The 17,579-nt window shown below is 39.3% G+C and overlaps 2 protein-coding genes across 17 annotated transcripts in view; one reads left to right on the top strand and one right to left on the bottom strand.

The window, feature by feature from the left end:
• LOC120413036 (inner centromere protein A) overlaps positions 1–16,374 on the bottom strand; it is a 146,631-nt gene extending 130,257 nt beyond the window's left edge. For 6 of the 16 annotated variants that reach the window (XR_005604896.2, XM_039573724.2, XM_052710724.1 and 3 more), the window contains exon 1: positions 16,078–16,372. The gene's annotated coding sequence lies outside the window, so the exon portion shown is untranslated. Of the gene's footprint in view, positions 1–16,077 lie in introns of all 16 variants that reach the window. The other 10 variants (XM_039573710.2, XM_039573709.2, XM_039573713.2 and 7 more) reach the window with 4 other exon arrangements.
• On the top strand, positions 4,530–7,700 carry LOC120413032 (uncharacterized). Its single transcript, XM_039573704.2, has 2 exons — positions 4,530–6,702; positions 7,009–7,700. Exons 1-2 carry the CDS (start codon positions 5,869–5,871, stop codon positions 7,237–7,239), a joined length of 1,065 nt encoding a protein of 354 aa, XP_039429638.1. The 5' UTR covers positions 4,530–5,868; the 3' UTR covers positions 7,240–7,700.
• Positions 16,375–17,579: the final 1,205 nt, after the last annotated feature.

Genomic DNA, 17,579 nt, shown 5'->3' with positions numbered 1-17,579 from the left:
TAAAGTTGTGCCATTAAATCTTATCCTTAGAGGACAAAGAAACACCCCCAAGCAGGTGTAACAGTTTCACCATGTATTATTCTGATATTGCATATAGCCCAACTACGTCTTCAAAATTATTCAACACTTCAAGCACCAAGCAAAGAATTTCTTCAACATCTTTAAGATGCCACCTGGTGCAATCAACGTTGCTTATCGCTTCGCTTGTTGGTAACATCAAGTGCAAGAAATTCCCATGGCCAAATTATCCAATTACGGGTGTCCTTTGAACACCTTCAGTACGGACACGTACGACGCCACCATCTGCTAGAAGAAATCGAAAGGCGGTTTTGTTTTCCCACATTTTAGTGTAATTTACAATGCAATTTAATGTTTTGCTTTATTTCTACTTTGTTGGCACCAGGTTGAACGAAATTCCCATGGTGGAATTATCCGTTGACACGAGTCCTTTGAACACCTCCGTGGTGGTTAGTCTGTAGAGTATGAAGGATTCGTTACTGATTCAGTTCCGTGGATTACGGTGAACAATATGGAACTATTCTGGGGAGCTCGATTTGCGATCGAAAAGTGGATCCTCAAGTTGGTGGAGTGCTCCCAGGATCCCTTCTGGTTGTTGGACAAGTTTTTGATTCTTGCCGGAACTCGATTCACCCCCCGGAACCGTTGGCAACGCATCGGCTGGATACTTTACCGAATCCTAGCCTGTCCGCATCCGTCGATCGCCCTGTTGTGTTTCATCAGTTCTGTCATTTTCAATGAAGATACAGTGACAATCATCAGAAATTTTGTAGTTTTTGCTTCATTCTCTCTGTCGTTGGTCAAGGAACGATTGCTTTCGCAAAAGTTTGGTGGGATTCTTACGATTCGGGGGTTACTTGAAGCGCATGATTTCTGTTCGGGAAATTCGGACTTGGATATTTCTGTACGGAAACGATTCAAGCGAACATCGCGAGCAATCATTATTACCATCATTTCGATTACCTCGGTCCAACAGATTGTTTGTTGGATTCCGAGCGAGCCGCGAGACATAATTTTCAAAATTCCCCCATGGATCGCTTTGCACTGGGGAGAAAAGGTATCTTTAGCGATCAAAAACTGGTACATATCCGTCAGTTTCATATGTTGGATTTCTAAAATGTATATATGCACTGTAACGACAGTCGTTTTGATGATGGGATTCGAAGCAGAGCAAGCCATTTTGGCTCACAACTTTGGCAACATCGAGGACAGCTTACAGGATCTTCGCCAAAACTATTGGGACTGTGAGCTTACAAGAATACAGTACTGGAAACGTTTAAAGACACTCGTCAGGGTTTCTTTAGTCCAGCAACAGCTGCTATTGAGGTAATGTAATCAAAATTGGAAATGACATCACAGAAAAGTTTAATACTTTGCCTACAGATATCTTAAGGAGCTGCAATCACTTGTCGAAGATCTGTTCCTGTGGGTTTTCTACGCTTCTCTAGTTCTTTTTGGAATGGATTTTTTTATTGTTATGAACGATTCATCTATTTTCATGTGTGTCACAGGAGCAGGATTTGTTTTGCTTTGTTCATTGGAAGTTTACAGTATATGTTATCTGGTAGATTCTCTTAAAGACGTGGTATGATATACGTGTGGGTTTATTTGAACAGCTCTCATTGAAATAAATCATATTGCAGTTCGAACAAATCGCCGGGCACATGTTCTATCTGTGTGCTCGGCTTCCGTACTCAAAGGATCATCGCAAGGATTACTTGGACATGCGGAACACCCTGCAAATCATCGCGATGTGCTCCCGCAACGCCGTTTCGTTTGGATGCGCCGGAGTTTCCGAAATTTCAGTTAAAGTTTTTGCGGAAATGCTCAACAATTGCTACTCGGTGTTTAAGTTTCTGCGGGAGATGATCTAACGATGCTACAGCAAGTGCAGCATTTCATAGAAGAAACATCATGTATTTGTTGAGAAAAAAAATAACGTAGTTGCACAATAAAGACTTGCTAGATTCAGCACCTCAAAAGTAGTTTTTCAATAATTTATTATGAAGAAACCTTCCAGTACCAGCTAAGTCAAATTTGGTAAGGTTATTTTCCCTTTAAGCACATTCAGCGGTGTCTGACGTTTTATCTGCTATTGTATTTGTGTGATCGACAATCTTACCAAAATATAACGATATTTAACTCGAGCCAAAATTCTCAGTGGGAATACTCGCGTGAATCATGGAGTAGGGGCCAGCCATAAACTACGGGGAATATTTAACTTGGGGGGAGGCGGGTTGGCGGTTGCGATCGTCCAGGCTCGAAACAAAAAAGTGTTTTTGTATGGACAATCTCCACGAGTCGGGGTGGGGGGATAAGATATCCAACAAGGGGCTGGAAACTCTAATAAAACCTAGGAATACTGAGTAAACTAACGATATTCCAGTATACTTGTTAGTATACTAACCGAAAAGCAATAAACTGTTAGTATATTAAGATACTCTCAGTATATTGGTAAGTATACTGGCGATATGTAAAGGAAATAATAAGTATACTAACATATATTTTGATATACTGGTTAACATAATAATTATAGCTCTAAGAGTTTCCAACCCCTTGATATCAAAAAAAAAGTGTCCTCGTTGTTTATGGTCGTTCCCTTAGTTTCCAAATTGTTCCAATTGTTCCTGCCAAGTGTTTCTACAAAAAGACAGTTAAATAACTCTAACTTTAGTGATCAGATCGATCACATATTTAGGTCTATGTTAAAACACTTTAATAGACAGAAAATGCAACAAAAAGCTCATTAAAAATTCTGATGAAAAAAAAACTAAAATCATTGAAAAGTCAAAAACCAAAATGATGACCACCCTACCCTACACTCTAGCTGAATTGATTCGTAGTGTTGGAACATGCCATCTTCTCATATTAAATACGCGCTGATCCCTGACTTGCCTGATGAGATTGCAAGTTTAAATATAGATCGAGGATCCATCTGGTGCTTGCTTCTATGTTTACGCTTGGCCGGACAATGCCCACAATGTATTCTGAAATGCGTCGTTGGGAGCAGTACGAGGACTATCACAACCTAATACCCGGGACTGAGATAAGCTGTATCAGCATAACCCAAGAAATGTTTGGGTGCTTCGGAGAGTATCCTCAAGTTGATTGATTGCCAAAATGTTCGATTTCAAGCAACGATGCTATCAAACTTAAGGGTTTATGCAGTTATATTAAATGATACAGGTATGTGAATTATTCTTAGAAGGTCTGTGAGCTTATTTGGAAATTTACTTAAAATTCGAATACATTCCGTTTGTTTTGTAAAACCTGCAGTCCTTTTTTTGCAAAGCAACAAGTTATTCCAATAGCCAAAACAAATCGTTGGTAACTGATTTGTCACAGTTGGGACATTCTCACGACAACAACAACAACACGACAACAACTCCTTTGAACATCTGAACTACGGATACGTATGACGCATTTGTTACGATAAGTGTCACCATCTGCTAAAAGGTATCCAAAGGCGATTTTGTTTTCCCACATTTTAGTAAACTTAAGAATGATGCTAGATTCTTCTCTGCAAGAACTAGGGTAAGCGAATTCCCACGGCCAAATAATCCAATTTAAAAATCCTTTGAACATCTCCAAGACCGGAGTTGCTATTTTAGACACGTATGACGGATGCGTTAAATGTCAAAATGTATCTGAACACAATTTTTTTCCCAAATTTCAATAAAAACTTTAATGTGAAATTTAACTGTTTTGCTTGTAGGCAACAACCCGGCCGGACTCAGTTCAGTGGACACCAATGAACAATATGGAAGCAACTCTGAAAGCTCGCTTCGCAGCGATCGAAAAGTGGATCCACAAGTTGGTGGAGTACTCCCAGGATCCCTTCTGGTTGTTGGACAAGTTTTTGATTCTTGCCGGAGCTCCATTCACACCCGGAAACCATTGGCAACGCATCGGCTGGATTCTGTACCAAACTACGGCCTATTTTCAACTGTCGATTTCCTTAGTTTGTTCGATCAGTTTTGTCATCTTCGAGGAAGATTCCGTGACAGTCATCCGAACTATTCTGATGTTTCTTACGATGACTCTGAGTTTTGTCAAGCTACATTTGCTCTTGCAAAACAGTAGTGGAATCCTTAAGCTTCGAGATTTACTTGAAGCGCCCGGTTTCTGCTCGGGAGATCCGGACTTTGATGAATCCGTGTGGAAACGATTCAAGCGAACATCGCGAACAATCACTATCACCATCACCTCGATAATCACGGTCCAACAGATTCTTTCGTGGATTCCCAGCGATACGCAAGACATAATTTTCAAAATTCCGTCGTGGGTCGCTTGGTGCTGCGGAGATAGAGTTTCCCAAGTTATCAAAAGCTGGTACATATCCTTTTGTTTTCCAATTTGGTGTTGCAAGCTGTATGGATGCACCATTATGTTACTGGTTTTGATGCTTGGATTGGAAACAGAGCAAACTATATTGGCACACAATTTTTTACCGAATTCAGGACGGCTTGCAGGATCTTTGTCAAAGCTATTGGGACTGTGAGATTGCCAGGAAACAGTACTGTGAGCGATTTAGGACTCTTGTCAGGATATCTTTTGACCAGCAGCAACTGCTTCTGAGGTATGTAGAGACGATTCGTAAGGATACATTAAATTATCAAATGTTTATCCACTAGACATCTTAAGGACCTTCAATCATTCGTTCAGAATCTCTTCTTTTACATCTATTACTCTGCCTTGATTCTGATTGGATCAGACGTCTTCATAGATATGAACGATCCATCGGTTTTCATTTTCGTCGCAATTGCCGGAACGGTATTTATCAGTTGTTTGGAATTCTTCAGTCGGTGTTACTGGGTGGATTCCTTAAAGGATACTGTAGGTTTGTGTGACCTTTTTCACCATTCAATAATTAAACTACTTCCAATATCCAGTTCGAATCTATCTCCGGACACATGTTCCATGTATGTGCCCGGCTTCCTTACTCAGAGCATCATCGGAAGGATTACTTGGATATGCGGGCCACCCTACAGATAATCGCGATGTGCTCTCGTTACGCCGTTACGTTTGGATATGCTGGAGTTTCCGAAATTTCGATTGCCGTTTGCAGTGTTTACGTTTCTGCGTGAGATGATTTAAGAAAGCCTCCGCAAGCGGAAAAAATATCATGTATTTGTTATAAAAAGAGAACAACTTGGAGACATGTGCCGAACCGTGGGGGTGCTTAGACCTTGAGAGATGTTCTGGCGCGACATTATGGACGTAATGGATTTAAAACTGCTTGATTTCAACAGTTGATTTTAATTGCATTGATAGTTACTATGAATGTTATTCAGATGTCCAAGAAGAAAGCAAGAGTTTATATTTTCGATGTTCTACCATTCGTGAAAGTACTTTTTTGATTATTACTTAACAATACGTTTATGAAATCGCCAAAACATAACGTTGCTATCCAATTTGTCACAATTGCATTTAACAAGCGTAATTCTCACGACAAAGTTGTGTGTCCATCGCTTTACTATGAGGACAAAGAAACCCCACCAAGCAGGTGTTACAATTTCGCAAAGGATTATTAGAAGATCGACGTCAGTCAATATGTTTCTTTGAGATTATTCATCACTTGAAGCACCAAGCATAAAAAAAATCAAAACGAAACATGGTACAACAAGTGCGCCAAATCCCATGGCCAAATTATCCACTTACACGAGTCCTTTGAACATCTTCACTACGGAAACGTATGACGGATTCGTTAGTATGTCACCATCTGCTGAAGCATACCGGAATGCGATTTCATTTTCCCACATAACAAAACAATCGGAAATGGAAAATTTCACTGATTTGCTACTTTTGCAACAAACTCAAGATTCAGTTCAGTGAACAACGTTGAACAAAATGGAACTATTCCGGAAGGCCCGTCTCGCCAAATCTCGGCTCGACAAGTGGTTTCTCGAGTTGGTGGAGTGCTCCCAGGATCCCTTCTGGTTGTTGGACCGATATTTAATCCTGGCCGGCACTCATTTCACACCCCGGAACCGTTGGCAACGCATCGGCTGGCTTCTGTACCAATTCGTGACCTATTCGAACCTGACGATTGCCTTGATGTGTTTCATCAGTGCTGTCATCTTCGAGGAAGATTCCGTGACAGTCATCCGAACTTTTCTAATTTTTGTTACGATGAGTCTGAGTTTGTACAAACAACATTGGCTATTGCAAAACAGGGTTGGCATTGGCAGGCTTCGGAATTTACTTGAAACGCACGAATTCTGTTCGGGAGATCCGGACTTTGACGAATCCGTCCGAAAACGTTTCAAGCGAACATCACGAACGCTCATTATCACAATCTCCTGGATAATCACTTTGCAACAGATTCTCTCTTGGATTCCTAGCGATACGCAAGACATAATTTTCGAAATTCCTTCGTGGATCGCTTGGTGTTGGGGAGAAAGAGTTTCGTTAGTAATCCAAGTCTGGTACATATCTATCTGTGTTACAATCTGGTGTTCCAAACTATATGGATGCACCGTTACGGCAGTGACTTTGATGGTTGGATACGAAGCAGAACAAAGAATTTTGACTCACAGGTTCGAACATATTCAAAACGACTTGCATGATCTTCGTCAAAACTATTGGGACAGCGAGCTAGCAAGAAAACAGTATTGGGAGCGTTTGAGAACTCTTGTTAGAGTATTTTTCAACCAACAGCAGCTGCTTTTGAGGTATGTAAAAGTGATTTGCATTGAAATAATTAAATAGTCACATGTTTATCCTACAGACATCTGAAGGACCTACAATCGCTGGTTCAGACTCTCTTTTTTTCCATCTACTACATCGCTTTATTTCTGTACGGATCAGACATCTTCATAGTTATGAACCATCCATCGGTTTCAATGTACATTATCGTAGCCGGTACGGCCATTATTAGTTCCTTGGAATGCTTCAGCCTATGTTACCTGGTAGATTCTCTGAAATATGCTGTACGTTTGGGTGACTTCTTTCGTTTCTCCAATCATAAAGTCACCCTATTCTTTTTAGTTCGAGGCAATCTCCCGACACATGTTCTACCTCTGTGCCCGGCTTCCCTACTCGGAGGATCGTCAGAAGGATTACTTGGACATGCGGGCCACCCTGCAGATCATCGCAATGTGCTCCCGTAACGCTGTTACGTTTGGATGCGCCGGAGTTTCCGAAATTTCGATCGCCGTATTCACCGAAATGCTCAACACGTGCTACTCGGTGTTTACATTTCTGCGGAAGATGGTGTAAGAAAGCTGCCGCAAGCAGAACAACAGATTGAAAGATATAATTTTCATATGTTTGTCATAAAAAGTAGGAAAAAAAAGTTGCACAATAAAGATTCACTAGATTGAGCACCTCAAAACTAGCTTCGCGAAATTTCTACCAGATTCACAGAACATTCTTGGAAGTGCCAGTTGTTCTTGTAATGAGTTTGTTCTGACAAGCAAAGCTATACAATCGTTAAACTAGTAGAATTCAATGTACATCCCTATGACCGCCCAAGTGTTGCAATGTTGATGTGCGTACATAAATAGCCCATTCAAAGCTGCGTTTTTATTACACCACTTGAGTTAACCCGCAACACTAGAACTCTTGAATAAAAGCCAACTCATCTTCGTACAATTTGCGTTCCCGTCGGTAACTTTTGACATTTTGGGGCTACAGAACGACCCTTTTCCGCGGGGTGAAGCCCACCTTGATGAAGGTGAAGAAGTCCATTGTGTTTACTTCGGCGTATCGAATTCCGGGGTGCTTCCGCAATTTTCCCGCTGACAGAAGAACTGAATGTCTCGGTCCAGGTTTGATGAGGATCCTAAAATAAGGTTTACGCCTTTTTGTGCTGAGGTAATTCGCGATTGAGGAATCACGTTAAGAAGTTTGGATGAAATTTGTTAGAGAATCCAAAAAAATGTGGCTTCTGACAATTGTCTATTACACCCAGAAAAAGACTAATCTGCAGAATGACTGCATTCTATCTCTCAACTAACTTAAAATCTGAGCTTCCAGAGGAACATTTTTCTGCATTTGTATGACAAACCATTAATCATTTCAATCGAAGTAAGAAATCACCGCCATTTTACAGTGAACAATTTAAAGCAAGCACCACTTACTATTACTCAAGGAAGTTGACCAACACCCACTCAAAACCATTTAACTGCGTATAGTGAGCATTACAACAGGTTCACCCGAAAACCCCTTCAAACTTTACGACACCACGAGGGAAGATCCTTTCGATACTGCCGCGATTCGCTCCGATACCCACTTCAGAGGGGGGCGTCGTGACACCGAAACCGACCCCGTCCAACACGCAACACTTGGCGTTGCGTAACCTTGAGCAACATTTTACACCACCTTAAAAATTAAGTGTTTGCCTACTCGGAAAAATCTGCCTAAAACAAAGAACGCGGCAATTAAAGTTGGTCTTCTTCCTCGGACTAGATGTGCCAATCGGCTGGACTTCCTCATGTTTCGCGAGCTTTTCGGAGGAGCCCCTTCACTTCAAATTTTACGGACTTTTGGTAGAAAATTCAAGCTGGTCGCGTCAAGACTTCGACCTTGACCAGGCCAGACTGATGTGCTTGGTGAACCAAGAACTGAATGGCGGTGTTGGTTGTTGGTTAAAAATTGAAAGTTGACGGACTGTGGTCACTGCTGCAGGTTCTCATTAAAAAGGTACAACTTTAATTACCGTCGTTAATTATCACACTATCGCACACATGTGACTGAGCAACAAAGTGCCCCCCAACTTTGGTTGAGCTGCGCGTTGCAAAACGTTGTCCTGTCCTGCGTGATTTGTTCAACCTTAAGTGCAGGATCGATTTGCACATTCGCCGGAATCTTGCGTTCTTCGGAAGCTCAGGTTACCTCCGTCGAGGACAAAGTAATTTGTAGAATGAAGATGTTCAATCAACTGACCAGCAGCGAAATTATGAAAAAGTAGAATTTGTATCACTATTTCAGAATGGCGTTCACATTTCGAGGTTATTGGCCGTTGCCCAGCTCCGATCTTTTAACCTCCAATTTCATGTGTGAGATTTATTCTGATGTTTTCGGTCACAATCCAGTCGTCGCTGTCAGATTATACAATTTCATCAGAGGCCGCGCGGGATAAAACCTGTCATCCTCCGAATCCCAGTCTGTTGCGTACTTAAAGTAAAGTGATAACAATTTGATGACGTTGATTCAATTTCAAGAGCATTGCGCAATGTTCTTTGCCAAATTGGTCATGTGTAACATAACCCCCTGCGCCTTTTTAATAAAGCAGTTTTTCAGTTGATTGGCAACCAATCTCTTTTCACACATTAAGTCGTGGTGACTAATACTGTAAAGACACGGTTCTGGCGATCCCTGGAGCAATTCTATTTTTATATATTTTTTGAAAAAAAATTCTCAGATGGTCCGATTTTCAATGTTTAATGTTTCAATTCGAGAAATTTTCCGATCTTTTCGAAAACAATATTTTGAAATTTCTTTAATCAAGACAAACATTTCAAAAAAGTGTAATTTTGAAATGTTAGTCTCGATTCAGAATATTGTTTTCGAAAAGATCGGAAAATTTCAAGTATGTTTCATTTTTTAACATTGAAAATCGAACCATTAGTTGCTGAGATGTCGACATTACAAAATGGAAAGTTGTTTTGGTGAGAATTAAAAAAAACAATTTCCTGTTTTTTTTTTTGTTTTATCCGCTATAATCTCAGCAAACAGTGATCCAATATTCAATTTTTCCTATATAAAATTATAGGACATTTTCTGAACTTAAAAAAAAATTCAGGGATGGTCAATCATAGACACTATTTAAAAAAAAAATCAAGAAACCAGAATTTTTCGAAGAAAATTTAACTTTAAATTGCTATGTTTTGAAAACGGTGCACATAATCAAAAAAAAAAAGTGAAGTACTTTCCGATTGCAAATTCGACTTTACATAAAAAAATAGATCAAAAAATTTTAAGTACAATGTTTAAACTTTTTACAAAAATTACTATTTATAAAAAAAAATCATAACTCGTCGGCAACATTTTGGTCCATACTTCTGAATGGCTTAAAAGATGCGGGGTTTTGTCCTCTAAAACATATCAAGAAATCTCTAAAATAAAAAATAAGTATTTTGGGAAATTCAGTTTTTTTGTAAAAAAAAAATTATTAAAAAAATTACCAAATTTTGTTTTCCTTGTATCTATTTTTTCGGAATAGTCTTCATTAGGGTTAGTTAGCGGACAGCGTGAAATTCGTGAAATTTTGTAATTTCCGTGAAATCCCGCGAGATTTAACAATTATCCAAAATCAATGCTTGAAAATAACAAATATTTCATCTAACAAACCATTTTACGTAAATTTTACTAGCTGAAAACCGTAATATTGAATTGAAGAAGGGTAGTTCTCTACCAACTCAGACGAAATCGGGAAAAGTTGCCCCGTCCCTCTTCGATTTGCGTGAAACTTTGTCCTAAGAGGTAACTTTTGTCCCTGATCACGAATCCGAGGTCCGTTTTTTGATAACTCGTGACGGAGGGACGGTACGACCCCATCAATTTTAGAACATGCGAAAAAATAGGTGTTTTTCAATAATTTGCAGCCTGAAATGGTGATCAGATAGAAATTTGGTGTCAAAGAGACTTTTATGTAAAATTGTACGCCCGATTTGATGGGAATTCCGAAAAAACGTAATTTTCATCGAAAAAAACACTTAAAAAGTTTTAAAAACTCTGCCATTTTCCGTAACTTAACTGTTAAAAAAATTGGAACATGTTAAAATTCCGTGTTTTTTTAACTTTGCAGGGTTATTTTTTAGAGTGTAACCATATTCTACAAAGTTGTAGAGCAGACAATTACAAAAAAGGGGTTTGCTGATAAACATCACGAGTTATCGCGATTTTACGAAAACAAGTTATGAAAAAGTTACTTTTTGCGTTTCTCTTTGTTTCGTTGTTCGTGTCTGTCGCGGGTGAAAACATATATTTAAACAAAATGTTACCCTGAACCCCTGAATTTTATTAGATATTTGACTTCTAAATCAAATCTTATTTATTTTCCAATAACCTTCATTTTAATATAATTTTATATTGAATGCTGAATTATAAAAAAAAATTAGATTTAAATTGGGTTTATTCAAGGTATAAATTTTGATTCTAAAATCAAGCGCCTTTAAGAATAATTCAGATTATACCTGAGCCCCGTAAAATTTTACGAAATTTGAAGAGTTGGTTAATGGTCGCCGTAGTTAAGTTAAAGGATATGCTCATTTAATTTCATAGATTATTATTTATAGATTATATGTTTGCATCTTGATTTTTTAAGTAAAACTTTGGAAGGAGAGAACTTGTTTTTCGAAGCCTATTATAAGTCTGTTTACATATTTCACTCTAAATCTTCGCTTTTGTTCTAGCCGGAAGAAATTTAGAAGTTGTAGAAAAATAATAGCTGATTGAAAATACTTTAAATTAAAGTAAAAAAGCGCTTACTCTATTTAAACGAAAGGTTCTGGTGAAGAATTACTCTTATGTTTTATTAAATCTAATTTTTGCATAGCATTATTATGCAATCAAAAAACATCTTTTGATGCAAATACCGCTCCCACTTTAATCAATTGAACCAAGTGTTTGACAGAACTCTCTGCCCCATAGCGTGACATCCCGTCTTCAACAAAGCATTTGATCCTACAAGATGACATACACATGCCACCAACAATCATCATCCATCTCTACTCAAAAGAATCTCAACCCATGGTCGCGGTACAACTGTGTTAAAAAGGTTCTTCGAACCCATCGCCGCCACTACACCAATTGAAGGTTCGCAAATTTATTGCCTCACTATCGGGCGCCCCTCGAGGGAGAAGCACCACCTTGACATTTTTGTACCAGCTAACCTCAAAGCCCTTGTCTGTACGGTAGCAACGGCAACAGTCGTGGTTTCTGCGATCTTCAGATCAGATGATTTACGATCCCTTTGACCCCCGCGGGACGACGGAGCGGTTCAACAACAACAACTTCGGTTCGACCTCTCAGCTTGATCACCGCGCAATTCCCAGTTGATCGAGTCGAGGAAAGTGGAAAAGATTTTGTTTTTCTGTTACAAAGTTTCCGCTCAACTGCACAAGAAAGGCCGAACCTTTGGGTGGAGACTTCAACGGGCGTTCGACGAGAGTGAAACGATGATGAGCTGTCAGATCCATGGGGAGGTGATAACAAGAGAAATTCCTAAACTAACACGTTCGATGCATTCCTCAACGCAGAACTCCGACTGAACACACGTGTCGATCTGGAGACTCTTGGTAGACGACGAACCCCAACATTTGACCGACTACAAAACCAGTTCTAGCCCAACGTGGTAGAGGGCAGAACTCCGCAGGTCAACGAATCCATTATCAGCTGTCAGAGCTGGGCACATTTCACCACCCCCCTTCTTCGGAATCACTGTGTTTCTTCAACAACACCGAGGTTCGTCGCTTCGCGCGCAAATCTTCTCAGTAGCGTAGTCTCCGCGCGGGCGCGCGCAGGGCGGGTTTTCTCCTAATCAAATCAGCAATTCGAAATTCAACTGGGGGGCTTTCTTTTCCACTCGGTGGGCAGCAGCCGGCTGCCCTCACAAAACACGCACAAATTTCAACAATTTCGAACATGAGTTCGAACGCGCGCGCGCGCTTGATTGATTTCTCGCGCGAGAGAGTTCGCTCGAACAAATCTTGGACCGTTTTCACTTCATCACTAAACACTTTTTCGTTGAAATCCACAGCGTCCCTCCCCGCTTCTGGTTGCTCCGCTTAACTAATTTAGTTAAACTTTTAAATCATCTTCTTCTCGCCATTAAGGCGCGTGGATCATCCGACCAAAAACAAACACCGAACCGCGATGTCTACTCTCTGCACGTGAATTTAAGGTTTCACTTGTTTCACGACTGATGAAATGGTCAGCTTTGGCGTTGCGTTGTGGAGATGGTTGGAGATGGGAGGTTTCGCTCAGAAATGGCAATACAGAAAAGGCTTAAGGGAGGTAGATGTGGGTTATTTAACGTGGGAAAGTACGAGGAGTAAGATTCGGGGAAGCCCTTATTAGGATCTGCCCGAATTTGCAGCCGGAAATTGCAAAAGGATTGAGTAACTACGCAGTGCTGACGTAGGCATTTTTAACGTGGATGTGGTTAGCATCTTTATAAGTTCTGTCATTATGAAAATATGCAACAACAACAAGCTGCTGAAATAAAAGTTGCCCTTTTAACCTCAAAGAGATTATTGCGAATCTCACATTTATGTGGTTAAAAATTCTGTAAACAAAAATACCGATATCTCTTTACAAAATTATCTGATTTCCATTATAAATCTTTCAAATATCCATCGATTATCCGAGGTTCGATTATCCGAAGTATGGGACTTTGAATAATCGAATCATGAACAATTTTTGTCTAGTTTTTTAAATTTATTTTCTTACTCTTAACATCCAATTCGAGCTCCCAATTTTATTCAAATTTGAATAGTTGATTGGCTATTAAAAAACAAAATGCATTTTTTTTTCAATATTTCATCACCGCCATTTTGGCCGCCATCATGCATTTAAAAATTCTAAATCACTTTAGCGTTATTAAAAGGTCATAATTGAGCTCGACAATCAAAAATAACCCAAATATTTGTGATTCGATTATCCGGAGTAAAATTTTTCCAAGGCCTTCGGATAATCGAGTCTGGACTGTATACTTTTTTCATAAAACTTGCTTTCCCGCCAAGCTTTGAACTGCCACAAATAGATAAAACTTGACGTGCGATTGCCTTTTTCCGCATTTCGTTCAACTGGAGCGTTTGGTACGGTATGTCCACGCCTCCTTCCTCCCATGTAGATTCTGTGAAATGTGATCCGCTCTCAGAATCCTTTCTGCGGTAAACATGGGTAGTAGGGCTGGCCATCTTCGAACGGTTACATCTTTAATGTAAGAAAAAAATAGTTAATTTATCACTTGTTTGGTGTAATGCCACTTTTCCAACCAATATTAGGAAAAAAAAATACATCATAACAGTGGAAATGTTACAGTATAACAATTTAAACCACAATTCAAAATTTTACGCATTTTTCTATGTAACGATTTTCTTAACTCGATTGTTTTGTGATCTCATTTTCATGTTCAATACGGCGTAAAAATAAAACTTTTCTTATGTAATTATACATCAATCAATTAATCATAAAAATTTAGAATTACACGATGCAACGATGTAAATTTTCCCTAAATAAGAGAAAAAGCTTACTTTTGCCTACTCTTTGAGGTGAGGCTACACTGTAAAAAAATGATGGGCGTAAAAAAAAAAAAAGAAATTGGTTAAATTTTCATTATTTTTTTTTTTCATTTTTACTCATTATTTTAGGTAAATTACTCCTAAAAGAGGTAACACCTCAATCAACAAAATTTCAGCCTTCCAGAAATCAACTTTTTTTACTGTGTATAGAGCAAAAAAAAATGAATAATAGATTTTAAGTCAGAAAAATGTGTAATATGACAAAATGAAATGGTAAAATTTTCATCAGGTCAAGCCAATGACCAGGGTAGACTGTTGTTTATAAATTCACATTTGCTCATTTACATTTTTTTGCTTGCGTTTGTGTTGATTTTCACTTCTTTGCAAATAAATTTAGGTACAAAATTACAAAATTAGGTAATTACACAAATAAGTGGTAATATTTAACCATCAAATTTTCGAACTTCCAAAATTAAACGTTTTTATGCTGCGTGTATTCCTGTTCTAAAAACGAACTTTTCACAAAAGCTCGAAGACGACGTCTGAAGTATTTTTTAATAGGCACAATAAACAACATTTTATTTATTTTGTGTTTTTGATTTTTGGGCGTTTTTGAATACTTAATTGTTTGATGATCCGATAAGTAGCTCAAAAGTCAACAAGTGACCATAAATCGACTAAAGTACCGTTTATTACACATCGTTAGAATGGAAATTGAAAAACCTTTCCGATAAAACCAGTAGTTTGAAAATCTGGCAACCATGTCCCAAGTTCTGATCACTTTAGTAAAATTGACATCTTTTTGAGAACGGATCTTGGTTGGACCATGTCTGGTACCACTCAGTTTCCAAAGAGTTAATAATTCCACACATATTCTAAAATTGAATTTAAACCGACAGCAGCATTTTAAACAAAGAAAAATATATTTAAAATTTTAAACTGATAAGCTCTAATTAAGGCCAATGCAAATTTGATTGGAAAATGTTTTTCCAAAAATCTATGCCACCTAATTTAAACTATAAATTTACTCCCAATCCAATTCCAACCCGAAACCGGGACCATCTCCAACAATCTCCCCCCACAACAATTAGCACCGATTTCGCAGAAATCGGTTGCCAACTGCACCGCACACTCATTGCATGCATTTTCAGAGTAGTAGAAAAAGAAGCCTGATAAAACGCCTTCTCCACGCTCTCCTCCGTGCTCGAATAATTGTTAAACATTAATTTCAATTTGCAAATATTTATCCACTCTTCATCTTCTGCCGACCCCGCGTGCCTCTCTGTTACTAAGTAGTGATTTCCACCGTTTTTTTCTCTTCTTCTTCTTGCATCTATTATGCTGCCTTCCACAAGTTTTCTTCTTCTTGCTCTTCTTCGCTCGCAATTTTGCTTATCTTTTCTGCACCAGTTTATGCACGATTTGTGTTGTTTTATGAAGAGAGGCACGCTTACGTCGCTTAGTTGTTTTGACTTTTGCTTAATCTGTCTGCCGCTTCTTCTTCTTTTTGCTTCGTTTCGCATCGTCTTCTTCCTGAACGCCTGCACGATCGCAGCAAAAAAACGACGACGACCACTCTTCAATCTAATTACAATAATAAAGCACTGCTCAACACACTCACACACGCACAAGTTGGATTAGATCACTTTTTGATGCGGTGTGTTATCCTAGTATGGTTCTACTTTGCATGTATTTAAGGCAGTTGATGACTTTGTGTGGTTTTGGTTGTTGTTGTTGCTGATTACGGCAGGTGGGCGGTTTGCAAATCAACCAACAACAAAACTCGCACAAACAAACCCTCACATTCACACAAAGTGATTGGTTTGTTGGTTTAAATTGCAAATTACGTTACGAATTCGATAACCACCTTCGTTTTCCAATAAATTGTATTCGTGTGTCAAACACGATGCATCGCGTCGCTAATGATATGCAACACACACACACCAACACACTCATACAAAAAATCCACTTGATCGCTCGAGCAATTTAGAGCTAATTGCGCGTGACTCGCTTGTTTTGCTGTGTGTTGTTGTGCGACGGTTTCTCTTATCACAAGACCGTCTACGCGTGTGACTGTGTGGTGCTCTGTGACTCAGAGGGCGCGCGCGCGATCGCGATTCCGAACTAAACTAAAACGAAGACGACGACGGCGACGAACGACACAAGTCTGTTACGAGCAACTGTTAACGATGTACTAAATCACATTTTATCCAAGACGTCGTCGAGAGGTGCGGCGGCGGCGCCGTTGAACGTACGAAGATCTCCGGCCACTTACAACGGCTCACACTACAACTAGTGGCAACAACAACAACAAAAACGATACACAAGTGAGAAACTATCCGCCGCTGGAGAAGATGTGTGAGCGCTCTCATCTCGGCACAGACTCTCTCTCCCTCTAAGTTTACACACGACGCATGGTAATGTTTTTATTGTGAATCCATTTAACCACGTACAAGTCGGTACACCATATAAAAATCTTCGTGTAATCTTACATGCAAAAGCATGATACTCAAACTCTTCAAAATGCAGCTAAAATTGGTTCCTCACACAAAAAAAAAAAGTTACATCAATTTTCACTGTGAGTTTCCCTTCTTCATCTCATGTGGGATTAAAACGTTGCATCGAAAGCTCCCACACAAAGGGAGAGAGATGCATTCAGCATGCCACAACACCACAAGAAGAGTCACCGGTGTGGAGGAGCAACCCTGTCGGAAAGTGAGACCGTGCGCGAAAGAGAAACTTTTGTGAGTCGCGAGCGCGAGCGAACCGGGTTTGATTTGAGAGCGAGAGAAGAGCGAATAAAAACGTGTGTTTTTTTACTCGCTTGCTTCGTGTAATATATTTTTATTAAAAATGAGAGTGGGAGAGCGATGCCGGTGTCGAGTTACTAAATACACGCAGACTTTTTGGAGGCGAGCCGAGTGTGTGTGTTTTTGGATTATAGTGGAGAAATGTGTCACTCCTTATTTGGTTGAGTATTCAAATTCGTGATGCCGGCGAAAGCAGAAATGGTATAATTAGTTAGAACGATACAGAAAATCGAGTTCATTGCGTCCTCAAAGGTCGTTATACGAAATGAGAACGAAGAAGTAGACTAGCAGTTAAAAAATAAAAATAACAAAAGGCATACAATTCTTAAAATTATTTCATAGTCTGTACTTGACCCTGTAAAATAAAGTTCAAATTGACCCCTCACCCTAAATCATAACTAACCCCTCTCCTTAAAACTGTTTATTCTTATTAATCTTATTCTAATATTTCTTCAACAGTGAGCGAGTTGTGGCGCTATAACCACGGCAAATAGTGTCCAGGGCATTTGTGGAAATACAATGTCCCATCCCCGAGAGTCCCGGAGCACCAAAACTTCTT

This window comes from Culex pipiens, chromosome 3 (assembly GCF_016801865.2).
Source record: "Culex pipiens pallens isolate TS chromosome 3, TS_CPP_V2, whole genome shotgun sequence".
Lineage (NCBI taxonomy): Eukaryota > Metazoa > Arthropoda > Insecta > Diptera > Culicidae > Culex > Culex pipiens.
The sequence above is the reverse complement of the archived record's forward strand: the minus strand, read 5'-3'. Positions and strand labels throughout refer to the sequence as shown.

Excerpts from the sequence above, each read along its gene's own strand:
- LOC120413032 (XM_039573704.2), top strand. The coding sequence starts at position 5,869 with ATGGAACTATTCCGGAAGGCCCGTCTCGCCAAATCTCGGCTCGACAAG. Across the intron at positions 6,703-7,008 it reads TGCTTTTGAGGTATGTAAAA|TTCGAGGCAATCTCCCGACA; the intron begins GTGATTTGCATT and ends TATTCTTTTTAG.